Source organism: Podarcis muralis, chromosome 6 (genome assembly GCF_964188315.1).
Source record: "Podarcis muralis chromosome 6, rPodMur119.hap1.1, whole genome shotgun sequence".
Lineage (NCBI taxonomy): Eukaryota > Metazoa > Chordata > Lepidosauria > Squamata > Lacertidae > Podarcis > Podarcis muralis.
The window spans coordinates 57,493,667-57,510,220 of NC_135660.1; the positions used below are offsets into that span (position 1 = coordinate 57,493,667).

The window sequence follows — 16,554 nt, forward strand, 5'->3', positions numbered from 1 at the left end:
ATTACTAGGAGGGCACTATCCCATAACTAGGGTTGAAATAAGCTGCAGCTGTCAGTCTGGTCAGCTTCTGCATATAGAATGGGAGAGCTGTTATCTTTTCCTTGGATCAGGCAGCAAAATGTCTTGGGCTGCCCCATTGACATGCTAAAATTCCGCATCTCAGCAGCTCTCAGCCGAACAGTAAATTTATAGACACAGTCTGCCAGTGGTTAGAATCTACCCTTCCAGTTTTTCATCAGTATTTTTAATGAATTGTCATCAATTTATTTAATCTTAGAGAAGTCCTCAGTTCTTGAAATACATAATAAGGAAGCTTTCTCAGCTATGCACTTGGTAAATCACCATGGTAATTTAACTGGGGGATCAAAAACAGAGATATAAACTTTATGAAGAGAAAATTGTTCGTAATTAAAGCGTTCTTGCATGCTTCTGATCTGTTCTACAAAGACTATTTAAATGCTTCAGTATTTACAATTATCAACAATAGTTCTTTAGATTTGTTGTGTAGATCCTTTCTACATAGCAGACCAACTTCTTTGACATGACCTCTCATTCTTCATTCATTCATTCCAGAGGCTGAGGCTCAGACTAGTTCGAAGTATTAAAACAAGACTGTGAGAAAGTGTGTCAAACCTCAGCGTAATTGGCTGAACATTTCATTGATTCAAGGACAAGTAGTATTATTAGCCCCTTGTAATTTTTTTTAAATTAGGCTAAAATAATAAAAATCGTATTTTTATTCTGGATTCACTGAGATTCCTATATAACTGGGGAAGTGCTCTTTGTAGAAAAACATTAATTAACATAAGTAACCATGAAAATTATACAAACGGTTTAAAACCTGTGTCCTGAAATAGAAAGCAATTTAGTTTGTTTATAGGGCTAGAAAAAACTTCCTGCCTGGAGCAGTGAAAGGTACTTTCCAACATTCCTTTGCTAACAGCAGTTTCTTGTATTTTTTCTTAACCAAGGCAGACCTACCTAGGCAAGCTTGGAGACTTAAGTACATGAAAATGCTCTGAATTGTGTAGGCAAGAGAATAGAATAGATGACTTCCTCTAAGGCAGTGTTTCTCAAACAGTGGGCCACAGTGCTACAGCCTGCCCATGGCCTTCTCACTTTACTGCCCCAACCCCTAGCCAGACCTTTTAGTTGGGCCAATACCAGCACCACCAGTTCCTTGTATACTGAGTAAAGGTGGCCGAGAGACAGAGAATTTCAGGTGAGCAGGAGGGAAGGAAAGTCTCCTTCCTCTAGAAAGTGAGACAGAAGGTTAACTGGGAATTAAAAGCAAGGGGATAAGCAAGAAAAGGTGTTACAGGAGGAAGAAGTAAGTGTAAAGGCACCAGGGAGCAGGGATGAAATAAACAAGCAGTTTGAGGGGTGAGGAAAAGGGCACATGTTGAATGTGAGAAGGCAATAGCTAGTCAGTAAAATTTCTTTGAGAAATGTGGGCCTTGGAAGGAAAAAAAAAGTTAAATGAAGAATTATTCTTGAGGTACATCCTCAAAATCCGTAAATTCTGCCTAAAATGGGGGAGTCATTAGCTCTAGAACAAATTGCTTGAGGAAAGCTGAGGTATGGCACTCGTTGCCATAAGGAAAAAACTGCAGCAAAGACTTTAGCAATTTCCAGAGATGGTTTAGAGATCAGTAGAAAGGGATGTTAGTAATTGCCAGCTGATTGTACTAAACTCTGTCTTCATTTGCTACCATTTTGTGACTGGTGGGCCTCAATAATTTTCAGCTCTTTAAAGTGTGCCCTTGGGGTAGAAGGTTTGAGAATCCCTGCTGTAGACCATAAAAGTCCATTCTTACAGTGCTCCCTGCTCAAAGTGACTTGGCTTTAAGTGACAGAACAGAAAATCATCTGCAACAATATTCAGCGGTATGAAAGCCACAAGAGTCTTCTAAGTACATTTCTATTGTGTATGGATCATTACCCCTCTGCAGTTACTTTTGAGGAGTTTTATGGTTCACTAGGCACAGGAAGTTAGTTCAGTATCTCTAAGAATAAAGAAATCCTACCAACAACTAGAAATATTAGTATTTTAAGAAGAAAAAGAAATATGTGTGTTATGATGGTAAGATATGTTTCCACCAAGCATATTTTGCACTGTGGCCTGTGCTTTGAGAAATACTCTAAATATAGTAATATGTTTCTAGCAGAGAATTCTCATGAAAACAATCTAGTGTATATAAAACAAAAACCTAGTGGTGTAAGTGGTATATCTTTTAGTTTTCCTAAAGGTTATAACAAGGTGTAACTATGATAGGAATAGCCAGCTGCCATTTTGTTAAATAAAACCTGGAAACACCTAAAAAGTATGTTTTTTAAAATTGGCTGTACATTCAAGGCCACAAAAACTGTGTTTAAGAAAGAACAAGCCAAGGATATATTTTAGAAGAATACTGCATTGAGACAAAAACCGTTTTTTCCTTATCGCTGTGTTGTTACATTAAGAACATATTTATCACAAGGTCAACGGCTCACTAAGAAATCTTTCCTCCTTTGTTTCCAGCAGCTGTGCTGTAAGAACAAATTATATATCCTTGGAGTGTGTGATGTATGTGTGGAAGGTATACTTCAAATTGAGTCTTGCTTGCTTTTTTTTTTTTTTTAACCAAATGCAGATCAGTCCATTGAGACCACAAAGACCAAAGAGCCAAGTTATTAACATCATGGGGAGTGAAAAACGTTTCTCTGTTTCCCCATCACTGCCTTCTCAAACCATCCCTCCACCAGTCACTCCAAGGACCAAGCTTTCATTCAGTTTACAGTCCAGTAAGTCTGCTTTAACTGATTAATTACACTAGCTTATCTTTTTACACTGCTATAATCTTACCCCGGGACCATTGGGTGAAGGGCAGGTAAGAAATAGTAATTTACAAAAATTTTGTTTCTTTCTGATGTACTTGAACCAGCCAGGTCATATCAGGAACTTGATATCTCTGAAATGTTTTATGATCAACTGGCTAATTAGGTTAACCAGAGAGTAAACCAGACTATGTCCATCAGAATTCCTTTCACCTTTCTACTGTTGCTTTCATCAGGGCTGAGTAGGATATATTGTTAAGATCCTACTCGCATCAGTTCTAGCCACCATGACCAACAGTCAGCAGTGATGGGAGCTGGAACCCACCACCATCTAGAGAGCCACAATGTACCCCACACTTGGCTGAAGTAAAGAATAATTGTGTGGCATGTTAAAGGGTACCCCTGACCATTAGGTCCAGTCACAGACGACTCTGGGGTTGCGGCGCTCATCTCGCTTTACTGGCCGAGGTAGCCAACGTTTGTCTGCAGACAGTTTTTCCGGGTCATGTGGCCAGCATGACTAAGCTGCTTCTGGCAAACCAGAGCAGTGCACGGAAACGCCGTTTACCTTCCCGCTGAAGCAGTACCTATTTATCTACTTGCACTTCGACGTGCTTTCGAACTGCTAGGTTGGCAAGAGCTGGGACCGAGCAACGGGAGCTCACCCCATCACGGGGATTTGAACCGCCGACCTTTTGATCGGCAAGCCCTAGGCTCTGTGGTTTAGACCACAGCGCCACCCATGTTCCTTAAAATTTACTATGGTAAATCCAGTAATTTCACCGTGTAGTGCATATAGTTTTATATAAACGTCCTATACAAATATTTACTTAGAATATTATTTAGTTAATTTTGCCACAGCATTCTGCCAATAGAGTATAGGTCTTCAGACCCAACCCTTTAGTTAATGGTTTGGAGGCTCAGCCATGTGCTATAGACTTATACACTCTCTCCGCTGCTAGAAGGATCCTTTCCTTGTTTAGGGAACCAGGCTATTAACTCAATGTTCCAGCATTTATTCAGCTTACTGTTCCACATCAGGATCAGGGCCTGTGTGTTTTTACTGAACAAATGAACAGCTGCAATTGCTTCATACTCAGGCTGATTATTTTATACATAATTTTCAAAAGGGGTATGAATATTTTTTTGTATAAGTGTTTAATGAATCATCTTATTGCATTAGCTATATGATATTTTTATAGTGCAAAGGCTATAGGAAAATCCTCCAGCTACTATAAAAATCTGTAGTGCAGAACAATGAATGAAGTCCTTTTACAAGTATTAAAGAAAGTAATTAGTATGTGCTGTTTCTTAAACCATTATCTTTTACTGACTACTGCCTTCCAAGAAGGCCCCTGTAACAAAGAATATGGAACAACCACTTGTTCATATTCACTACAGCAGCAAACATCCTTCCAAACTGCTTTGTGATGGTAAAGGACCTTCCTCAGTACAAGTTGTTCTGAAGTTACGGGCACCTGAACCCTTTCCTTGACTGTTATGTTTTAGGCTTCTTCTCGTGGGCTTGGATCTTAAGTTTTTGCTCCATGAATTTAATAAATTTCTGTTCATGAAACGCAAAAACCACAGCAAGCAGGAGGAGTACCCCCCCCACAGATTCATCCCCTAAGGCTTGCTGCACACCCCCAAAGGACCCAAATGGTCTCAGCCGCTGGTGGCATTGCAGTTTCCTACACATGTCTTAAAGCATAGCAAAGAAGTGCAATTAAGCTTTTTTGTGCTGCTTCTGAAGGACTTAAGGATGGTGCTTCTCTCAGGGAGAACGTTTTCATCCTAAAAAGTGCCTCCTTTGAGGAAGCATGATGCATTACTGTATTTACTTTGACATTTTGAAGGCAGATGGTTGCATATAGCAACTCTGTTAATAATAATAAATCACCCACCAAAATCACTATGTGAAGGCCTCTCTAGGGATATGAAGGTAGCTCCTGTATCCAGAAAGGCACAAGTTTTCCATCTCAAATCTGCACAAACATGTCTGTGTGCATCTTAATTGTGCCAGAACATGAGCTCCACCATCCATTTGGCATAAATCAAGATTACGTACTCCGTTGGTGTGAGATTGTGTGTTCAATTATGTACCGTATTTTTTGCTCCATAAGTCACACTTTTTCCCTCCTAAAAAGTAAGGGGAAATGTGTGTGAATGCAGGCAGGAGGCAGGCAGGAAAAGCCCCCAAGAGCTGCACACACGCTCCGTGCGGCTCTTGCGGGCTTTTCCCCGAGGAGGAGGAGGAGGAAGGGCAGCCCGTCTCTGACGGGCTGTCCTTCCCCCACCTCATGGAAAGGCCCGCAGGAGCCGCACACCCTTTAAAGAGTGCACGGCTCTTGCGGGAAGTGGAAAAGCCCGCAGGAGCCGCGCACCCCTTAAAGAGCACACGGCTCTTGGGGGCTTTTCCCTGAGGAGGTAGAAGGGCTGCCCTTCTCCCTCCTCAGGGAAAAGCCCCCAAGAGCCACACACGCGCTATTTAAAGGGAGCACGGCTCTTGGGGGAGCCTTAGCCATGCGCAACCTCTCCCGGGCAGGGGATGAAGGCTCCCCTTGCCCGGGAGAGGCTGCACGCAGCTATCCCATAAGCCGGGACAGCAAGCGGGATCGCTTGCTGTCCTGGCTTATGGGATTCAGAATATTTTTTTCCTTGCTTTCCTCTTCCAAAAACTAGGTGCATCTTATGGTCTAGTGCGTCTTATAGAGCGAAAAATACGGTAATTCCTTAATTTTGCCAAATCTCTATAGTGGAGCTTCTTGAGACCCTAAGAACATGAGAGCCTTTGAAATTGTCCCCTTTTTTGCTTTGAGGCAAGAAAAAAAGACAAGAATGAAAGTGAACCATTTTACTTCGTCGTTTATTTTTGTTATAGCCCACCACGAGACCTTCAGCTAAGAGTTGGTGAATGGCCGAAGGTCAACCAGGAATTTGAACCGGGGTCACCATGCACAACATTTACAATATCATTTGTTACTAATTTTGCTCTTGCTCTGACAGAATTTTGCACTTTGGAGGGGATTCAAAGTTACAGAATTATTTCAAGAAGTATAGTAAAGGAAAATCCCATTTCTTAAGTGCTCAGTGTGGGCATACAGATTTAAAACAAGAGTACTGTGATACAATCAATTTTTGAAGGACACTAAGGTGTCAGCTTATTTTGTAGTTAATTTCAGAAAATATTGTTTTGTGTTCCCTTTGTAAGTACAGTGGTGCCTCGCAAGACGAAATTAATTCGTTCCGCAAGTTTTTTCTTCTTGCGAGTTTTTCGTCTTGCGAAGCACGGTTTCCCATAGGAATGCATTGAAAATCAATTAATGCGTTCCTAGGGAAACCGCTTGCCAGGCTGGCGGTGCGGAGAAGGGCTTTTCTCCCCACCGCAAGCCTTCAGGACAGGTACAGGAACAGAGGGGAAGGCGCGCAGCGCTTTCCCTCTGTTCCCGGGGCTTGCGTGGGAGGAGGGTTTTTCCTCCCCACCGCCAACATTCAGAACAGCATTCTGAATGTTGGCGGTGGGAAGGAAAACCCTCCTCCCACCCCAAGTCTTCAGGAAAGCCATCCGAAGCCGGGCGGCGGGAGAAGGCATCCCCGCCCGCCGCCCGGCTTCGGAGCATCGTTCCGAAGCCGGGCGGCGGGAGGAGGCGTCCCCGCCCGCCGCCCGGCTTCGGAGCATCGTTCCGAAGCCGGGCGGCGGGAGGAGGCGTTCCCGCCCCGCCGCCCGGCTTCGGAGCTTCGTTCCGAACCCGGGCGGCGGGAGGAGGCGTTCCCGCCCCGCCGCCCGGCTTCGGAGCTTCGTTCCGAAGCCGGGCGGCGGGAGGAGGTCCGAGGACAGTGGGGAAGACGCGCTGCGCTTCCCCGCTGTCCCGGAGATTTCCCTATGGGCTTTCGTCTTGCGAAGCAAGCCCATAGGGAAATTCGTTTTGCGAAGTGCCTCCAAAACGGAAAACCCTTTCGTCTAGCGGGTTTTCTGTCTTGCGAGGCGTTCGTCTTGCGGGGTACCACTGTATTTCAAGCTATTTAAACAATGAATGACCCCTCACTTAATTACAGTAATTTCCTAACATTTTAATAAATATATGTGCCTAATGTGTGCATTTAAATCCTGAAAGATTGCGTGGAAGAGTAAATAAAGGTTTGTTTGATTTGGAAACATTGGAAAATATTGGAAAATTTAACATTGTTGAATTTTCAACAATAGTTACAGGAAAATGCCCAAGAAGCTACAACAGAAATGATGCTTCTGCTAATAATATGCATGGGCAAGTCACAAGTAAAGTCACTTTCTGAAATGCTGGTGTTCTGAAACAGTTGACATCTGGAAACCCTGATTAGCATTGTCCTGTAACAATGACTCTCCCTTCTTTTGATTATATGAGACATGATATGACCCTTTTATTTCTCAAACAACACATTCTTTCTGGTATGTGAATCCAAAAATTGCATCAGTAGGTGCACCTGTGCACTCCATTTTGTTATTTTAAAATAGTATGAAATAATGATTAATACGAGTTACCTTTAAAATGAGTTACCTTTCTGCTTGCCGATCAGAAGGTCGGTGGTTCAAATCCCAGCAACGGGGTGAGTTCCCATTGCTCAGTCCCAGCTCCTGTCAACCTAGCAGTTCGAAAGCATGCCAAAAAAAAGAGGTGCAAGTAGATAAATAGGTACCGCTCCGGCGGGAAGGTAAGCGACGTTTCCGTGCACTGCTCTGGTTTCGGTGTTCCATTGTGCCATAAGCGGCTTAGTTATGCCGGCCTGTAAAGCGAGATGAGCGCCACAACCCCAGAGTCGTCTGCGAATGGACTTAACTGTCAGGGGTCCTTTACCTTTTTTACGTTTCTGAAAAAAGAAAAAAAAGTCCACTGACAATTTTAAGCTTTTAAAACAATGAGATGTGCATGCAACATTTGCTAGGAATTTGAAGGCTGACTTCAATGACTGTGAGATATGTGTTTATTTTCAGATCTGGAACTAAATGGCATGAATAGCTTGGAAATGGCAGACATTCCTCCTCCATTGCCTCTGAAAGGCAGCATGGCAGATTATGGAAATCTCATGGAAAGTCATGAATCTCTTAGCCCTGCCACATCCCCACCTGTACCTCAAAGAGTAAGTTTTATAACTGGAAGTGACTTTCTTCAAAGCAAGTCTACATAATGTGTACTTCTGTGGTCAGTAATTATTTTCATGGAGGATAATAGAATCATAGAATTGTAGTATTGGATGGGATCCTGGGGGGTCATATAATCCAACCCCTTGTGATGCAGGAATCTCAATGCACAGTCCCCTATCCAGTTTGAAACCATACTTGATCCTATTTAGCTTTGCAAATGTGCTAGCCGTTCTATTGCTGCACCACTAGGAGGTCCACATAAAGGAGAGGACTTTAAGTCCACAGTTTGAACACAATAGTCTCTAAGCTGTGTACTTGCAAGGTTAAAAAAATAGGATTAAAATCAGTTAAAAATAACAATAAAACATATTTAAAATGCCTGCTGAAATAAAATAAGGTATTTACAGGGTGTCTTAAGTTCAACAGGGAAGGCCTCTGTCTGATTTCAGCTGGGAGAGAGTTCCACAAAATCACATGTCTCCTGGTGCACAAGATACATTGTCTGAGACATAAACTGTGACTCCCCAGAAGACTTTAGTGAATGGGCCAGGATATAAGGAACCAGGTGGTCTTTAAGGTGTCCTGCCCCCAAGTTGTGAAGGACTATATGCCAGCATATAGGCAGCCAGTGCAAGTTTTTAAGTGCTAGAGCTACGTGCTGGTTGCAGGCTGTCCTCACCCACTGTATTTTGCACTAACTGGAGCTTCTTGGCCAGACCCAATAGCAATCCCACACTGTGTATTGTATTGCAATAATCAAGCTGTGAGGTTAACAATGCATGAATCATTGGGACAGGTCTATCCCAGACCAAGAATGGCCATAGCTGGTGGATGGAGTCAGAACAGCAGCTACCGTATTTTTCGCCCTATAGGACGCACCGGCCCATAGGACGCACCTAGTGTTTTTTTTTGGGGGGGGGGGGGAGAATAAAGAAAAAATATTTTATTTCCCACCCCCCAGGTGTGGGGCTGGGGCGGGGGAAGCCTGAGCTTCCCCCGACCCCAGCCCCCAGAACAGGCTGCTATCCGCAAGCCTTCCCCCACCAGCCCCGACAAACTCTGGGAGTATTCCCCACCTCCCGCAGAAGCCACACACTCTTTAAAGGGGCTGTGCGGCTTCTATTGGCTCTTCTAGCTTGGGGATGGCTGCGCACAAAGGAAGGCTGTTCCCAAGCCAGACCAGCGAGACGGAGGGCTCCGTCCCACTTTTCTAGCTTGGGGACGGCTGCACGCAAAGCCTCTGCAGGGCAGCGGGGTGCCTTCACCTCGCTGTCCTGCAGAGGCTAGCAAGGCTGTTCCCAAGCCAGAATTCCACCTCCCGCAAAACCGGCAGAAGCCGTGCGCTCTTTAAAAGGGCTGCACGGCTTCTCCTGGCTTTTCTGGGAGGTGGGGGGATTCCCTCACCTCTTGCAAAAGCCTACAGAAGCCACGCAACCCCTTTAAAGAGTGCAGGGCTTCTCCTGGCTTTTCTGGGAGGTGGGGGAATTCCCCCACATCCCTGAAAAGCCCGCAGGCTGCCATCCGCAAGCCCTGGGAGCCTGCGGGAAGTCGCGCCGGGCTCCCAAGGCTTGCAGATAGCTTCCTGCAGCCTGCATTCGCCCCATAGGACGCACACACATTTCCCCTTCATTTTTGGAGGGGAAAAAGTGCGTCCTATAGGGCGAAAAATACGGTAATCTTCACTCTCCAAAGTCCGCACCCACTTGTCCCTTCATCTGCTTCTGGGTTGTAGATTAGGAAAGCATCTGGTGTTTTCAGGACCATGGCTTTCCTTTTTCTGATCCCCGGTGAACTGCCACAGAAAATGTTTTCATTGGCAGAAGAGAATGCTAGGTCACTTGTATGTGAACGCAGATTAATCAGGTAGTGAAACCTATACATAAAAACAAAGTATTGTAAAACAGCCTGATAGAGGCTGTTAAAAAGACAGAGGAGAGTCCCAGCAGAAACTTAGATTTTATGTTTTCCCTATCTCATTTCAGGAGAGAAAATAAAGTATATTTCAGACAAGTTTAATATATGAGGTTTGTTTTGTAGGCGTTCACTCACCAGTTTCCTAAAGGCAAGCAATTTTGCCACTCTATGTAATGGATTGCTGAAACATTTGAGCAAAAATTGTTGCTGCTGGTGAAAAGAAACTATTGTTTAACAATCTTAGATTTCTGTTTCTAACATCCTATCAAAGTCATTCGCAAACATTTGTCAAAATTTCTTCAACCTTTGACCTAAGCAAACAAGTTGTAACACAATCAAAATAGTAAGTCTGAAAATAGATAGATAGATAGATAGATAGATAGATAGATAGATAGATAGATTGAGACTATCTATCTATCTATCTATCTATATTGGTAGGTTACTGTTTAAATCATACTTTTAACCCATATCAGATATTTAAAATATTGATACACTAATGTTCTTGAGAGCCAAAAGTGGTATTAGGAAAGACTGTGATAGAGCTCTTGAGGAGAAACTCTGTTTCCAGCTTGCACTTCCTTTAGCTGTGGATTTCTCCCCTTCATTTTATCCAGCTTATGCTTTAGTATGCAGGAGCTAGTTTGCCTTCTGCATAGGAAGCTGACTGGAGTCCCTAATGTAATTAAATTGACTCTCAACAGTGTTTCCTCTATTCATCTTCTAGCATATCATAGTATACAATTCTAGTTAGTCAGCCAATTGTACAAGGAGGCTGCAATTATCTATAAGTGTGTCAAATATCGCATATAACTATATCCCTCTGACATCTTCAGAACCCCAGTTACAAGTGAGGAACTTTATTCATGCATTGATCACCTTGCATTAGACCAGCATGCTAACGGAATCATGTGGCTTTACAATGTTTAGCCATTTTTCTTTGCTTTCAGTACTCCTTCACCCGCCCACCCCCTTGCAATGTACTCCTATAGGAGGGTGGGACTCATTGTTAATCTTACTTTACATATTAAGAGAAGAAGCTATGAGGCAGTAACTTGCTCATCGTCAGCCCAATGAGTTTAGGGCTGAGCTTCCCCCAAATGCATACACATAGACGCATCTCACATAACTATCAGTGTTAGATTGGGCAAATGAAGACTTGGCTGCCTTTGAATTACCCACGCTGAGTATCTGTGGGGATAACCCACTGAAATTATTAGCTAACCTCATTTTATTCACATTAAACAATGATATGGTAAACAAAAGTAGAGAGTGCTCTGTATTAGAATGAAGTAGGAAATGCAGTGATATTGAAGTTAAAGATGGCACAAAAAATACTTACGCAAAAAATGGGCCTATATCACAAAATATTTGAATTGCAATTGCAGCCCATTATATGAGAATTCCATTTTAGCCAATTTTGAATGCATTGAGGAAAAATCGTTTTATTATGATGACTTATTCACACAAATTTATTATTATTATTATTATTATTATTATTATTATTATTGTCCTACCCATTCTCCTACCCATTCTCATTTCAAAACATTTACTTGTAGATATGCACACACACACAATCTTATCTAACATAGTATTATAAAATCTCTTTTTTGAAAGGTTTTCCTAATAAATATATCTGAGCATAAAATAGGACCTTTCATTTCTGGTGAAGATCTGTTACATAAAGGCTTTCCCCCCTGTTCTTTCATAGCCTCACACACATCGTTGCATATAAAATCAGCTGCATAGTTAGCATTCAAAATCAAGAAGAGAAAGGAAATAGACAATGGAGCACTTAAATTTGTAACATTGGCTCTAACGCTTACTAAGCACACAAATAATGCCTTGATTCCCATCAATCCAAAAGTAGATACAAAGCTTGATGATGAATGTGCCATAGAGCGGAAGCAATGCCCAATGCATAATAAGAGAGCTAATACAGGCAAGAAAAAGAGTTTTCCTCCAATTCTAATGCTTTATGCCGTATCAGAGAAATCTGCTCATAGCAAACATTATGGGAGAACAAATATATGCATCTGTGTTCTGCAAGTTGGAAAAGTTATAGTCACGTGTACCCATCCTTTTGGTATTCTGTGAATACTGTTACTTCTCCAGATTCAAGGCAAATCTTAACAACTATCCAGTACATTACCCAGAATACAAAGTATTCAATTTCATCACAGTGGTACTTGTCTGCAAATGAAAAGACTCCTTCCATCCATGGAAGGTACTAAGATCCAGTGCTGAATCCTTTTCCCCCTGAAGCCACCACACTTTCTTTCATGGTGCTCCAGAAAGTTTCCCAACCCCACAGAGCTACTTTTCAGGAGGCATGGGGAGCTGCAAGTAGCCTTACTACTCCTTTCCAACATTGCATCACAACTCTGATAGGCACGACAACCATGGTCCTTAACCCAATGTCTTCTATTCATGAATGGAAGGGCTCCATCTGGTTGGCAGTAGAGACTCCCTGCTAGAAGAAGTGGTGGGACAAGGTGGGTTTCTTTTTCTCTCTGCTGACTCCCATGCAGCCTCTCATTCCACTCCAAACCCTACAGAGAAGTTTTTCAGGGGACACAAAGAGGGCTAAAGGGGGGGGGAGGAGGAACTGGGAAAAATAAACTCCTTGGTTCGTTCCTCCAACACAAGTGAAAATCCCCTGAGTTCAGGTCTGGATTTAACCTATTTCATGCCAATTGATCAATTGGAGGGTAAGGTCATTAAATAATTATATTCTAGAGCTGTATGAATAGGGCCTGGCTGTTGATTCTGAGCCGTCTGCACAATATGGTTTTGATCCTGCACAGAGATACCATTCCTTTTACCAAACAAAAAAACCACCACATTAAAAGCTTTGCAAATTTCTAGACTTTAGGCAATGATCCCCAACTACTAAGTCTCTAGGTAAGGAGATGGAGATAATGTTCAGGGAGCAAACCTGATGTCCACAGAAGGGTGAAAGTAATGAACTTTCCTGGAACAGCCCTCTTTAAAAGCAGGTTAATGAACACTGTGGCGTAATTATTTCATTGAAGCAGCAGTGTTACTTTTACAAGACTTTTTAACAGGCAGGTTTCATATAACAAAGCTTTGAATGCTCTTCCTTTAATTCAAAGATATAATTCAAAGATTTTTATAATCTAGATCATGAAAACATGCCTGCTATTGCTTTTCCATTATTTGTGAAGAAATTACATTGGACAGATTTGCCTGCTTGCAGTTTCGTTTTAAATATTTTAAAGTATTTATACCCTGCTGTTCAGCCGAGAAAGGACCCAAGAGAGGCTTGCAACAATCAGTACTAAGTCGATCCCTGCCCTCCATTTTATAATCTAAAAGACATGGCACAAAAGGAAAAAGTACTTGGAGGGAGGAAAGGGAAAAGACATTAGTTCTTATTTTGAGTTCTTTCTCACAGTGCGGAGAAGGATGCAAGTTCCCTGCAGCTGCTGCTGTTTTGGCAGATGTATGAAACCAGGTTGGTCTTCACCTTCCTATGTAGGAGTCCTGGGGGACAGGGAGGACAGTCTCTTGAGTGGCCCTTGGTTCCCTGGCGAATGCAGAGGCTGCACTAGAAGATGATGATGATGATGATGATGATGATGATGATGATGATAATAAGAAGAAGAAGAAGAAGAAGTTGTTTATACACTGCCCATCTGACTGGGTTTCCCCAGCCACTCTGGGTGGCTTCCAACAAAAGATTAAAATCACATTAAAACATCAGACATTAAAAACTTCCCTAAACAGGGCTGCGTTCAGATGTCTTCTGAATGTCAGATAGTTGTTTATATCTTTGACATCTATTGGGAGGGTGTTCCACAGGGCGGGCGCCACTACCGACTTTCAGAGTCCCTTCCAACTCTACAATTCTACGATAATTCTATGATCTGTATTAATTATGAAATATAGAATTCAAATAAAGGCTATCACTGGTTTTTTTTGCACCCATCTGTTGTACACATATATATTATAGTTCCAAGTGCTTACAGGATGTATATTGCCTTGAAAACTACTGATATCATTGTTACATAATACTATCAAACCCGCTATGTGGTAGCCAGTGTGCTCCCCCTCCAGGTGTTGGACTCCAGCTCCCATCAGCCTCAGTCAGAAATGGTGGGACTTGTTGACCAGCAACATCTGGAGGGTGTGATATTGGCTACCCCTGTTACACTATTATTCAGGGTAAGCAAAAGGCATTCAATATATTCTGTGATGTGGAAACCCTGTGCTACATTAAAACTGAAAAGGAAATTATTTTGATGGTAAGGATAAAGAGTTGCATATCCGTGTGTGTCTTTGAGGACCTAATAAATATTATAGTTAGCTGTAGGAAGTCAAGTAACTCTTGAATAAACTTTTGATCACATAGAGAATTTTGGTCGGCTAATAGCATGGAAGGAAACATTCACAGTGTTTCAATGCACAGCTCAAATTTTATTTTAATCCATGGGTTATTCTGAAGGAGAGAAATCATTATTGCTTTTATATTTTACATTTTCGCCTTAACTATTGTGCTGTGTTCCGCCAAGACTATGAAGAGAAACAAGACATTTTAAAGCACAATTGCTTTCTTTTAATACAGAAGGAAACCAAACAAATGAGAACAATTTGGTACTTGAAATGGAAAGGACAGATTGCTTATATGTTGCAGATGTGCGTTTTACATGAGGTTCCCATTTCCCCTGAGGTACACGTGACTGAGGGAAGTCTGCCTAGAATAGGGTTTAATTTGAACTGGCAGGCTCTTATCATTATTTTAGAGAGAAAGCAATCTCTTAAAACCTGAAAAGCACCCTAGAAACTACTGAAACATAAACACAGACATTTAATTAATGTAAAGTTAAGCGAAATTTGGTTTTGCATTTCAGCCACATTGTTGAGCGGAAATAATTCGGGCACCTGTGATATTATTCTTGAGATTCTAAATAGCCCTTTTGTCAATTTAAATTTTAAATGGACTGAACAAAACCAGAGTATCATTCATAGTATACAATAGGCTTTTAGAAATGAAAACAAATATATAGCAAATAGCCTACCATCCATTACTTTAGACTTCAAATGTATGTTGTTTTTTACTCTCAGATTCAGGGATGTCAACAAACAAAGGCAGTAAGTGTGGAGCTACTTATTAGGGCCTCTTTTCAACGGTGCGTTTTTGACCCTTTCTGGCTTAAAACAACAAGCTTACTACATTTGTACCCACTGGTTAGCACGGAATGAAGCGCATGTAGCTTTCTGTCAAAATTGTGTCTGGGATCCCTTTGTGTCCTGAACCCTTGTACTGTTTATTCCCCACCCCACACGTACCTTGTCCCAGGAAACTATTAGACTGAAGAAGACCTTCACCTCTGGGTTTCTGTATTGCACTACACACTAGAATTTCATGGTACAACAACGGTGTGACCATTTGAACGAATGCTTGAGGTGCACATCATGCTTTTTTGATGCGGTCTTTTATCACGCCGATAAAATACCATGAGCAATAACCAGACCCAGTTCAGATTTAGACTTAGAGTACAGAAAATAAAACTGGACTTGCAGAGAATGCAGGTAAATACTAGTAAAGAATTAGATGCACCTAGGAAGATACTTTTTTTTTTTTAATCCTGGCCCTCCTCTAGCAGATGTAGCTATTCTCTAGGCTCTGCATGAAATTATTCCTATACTAAAACAATTTGCTATTGGCCTGAAAGGTAATAGCCATTTTGTGCCTTGTCTTCCACCCCCCCCACCCCCCGGTGCTTCATTTAATAAATTGATCAACTTCATTTGTGAGTACATTTACTGAACACGTAATCTAATGTTTCACTGACCAAGATAAGTAGATAGAATTGTGTGGTGACATGATGGGGTCCACAAGAGAACTGGTTTACTATGATAGTATCATAGTGATACTTTCATTAAAAACAGATTTATTTATTTTTTCAAAATTCACATTTTTTATAAATAGAATTTCTTTATCAGAATGATTGGGTTCCTATAACCAGGATACATTTCACAAAGGTTTTACTGAAGCATTAAGTTCATGGTCTGTTCAGCAGGGCTCCAGTACATACACAGTGGTCTGCCAGACCCTCCTCAGTCCTAGGAAATGGTCTGAAATACATTGTATATAAAGAACATTCCCCAATACTGAAGACATCCCCTCCTCTAATATTTTCCCTTTCCAGGTACTCTTTTCATCCACTAAATGGGAGTGAAAGCACTGATAATTAGTGAATTGTTATTAAAAGATCTATAAATGTTTGTATATTGAATTCAGAATTAAAAAGACAAAATCAAGATCAAAACAAAAGTAGATACAGTAAGATTTTTCCAGCTACTGCAAACATTTTGTACCAAGTCTATGAAGAAACATTGTGGATTAAATGCAGACTTAGTCATGCTTGGAGCAGACACACTGAAATCATTGACATTGAAGAGTAGACTTCAGTGGGTCTACTCTACGTGTCTGGATTCATCTCTAAGATAGTCACTGAGATTGTGTAGCATGGATAACATTTTTTATAACTTTCTGTTTAGAAGCAGGCCTGCTAGCAATATGAGAAAAGTGTTGAATGGATTTACCATATGAAAAGTGAAATGCAAAAGAGGGGGAGAAAACATAAAAAATGGAGAGGGGTGAAGTAGTAAAAGTGGTATTAAGATGTCAGACAGTAAAATGTAAAGGGAGAGTTTATGTTCACTTGATGGGCTAAGAT

At 41.6% G+C, this 16,554-nt stretch overlaps 1 protein-coding gene across 4 annotated transcripts in view; it reads left to right on the plus strand.

Moving 5' to 3' along the window:
• DOCK1 (dedicator of cytokinesis 1) overlaps positions 1-16,554 on the plus strand; it is a 359,595-nt gene that overhangs the window by 341,098 nt on the left and 1,943 nt on the right. For all 4 annotated transcript variants that reach the window (XM_077930360.1, XM_028729952.2, XM_077930362.1 and 1 more), the window contains 2 exons: positions 2,634-2,784; positions 7,787-7,932. In XM_077930360.1, the coding sequence (XP_077786486.1) occupies positions 2,634-2,784; positions 7,787-7,932 (297 nt within the window). The remainder of the gene's footprint in view (positions 1-2,633; positions 2,785-7,786; positions 7,933-16,554) is intronic.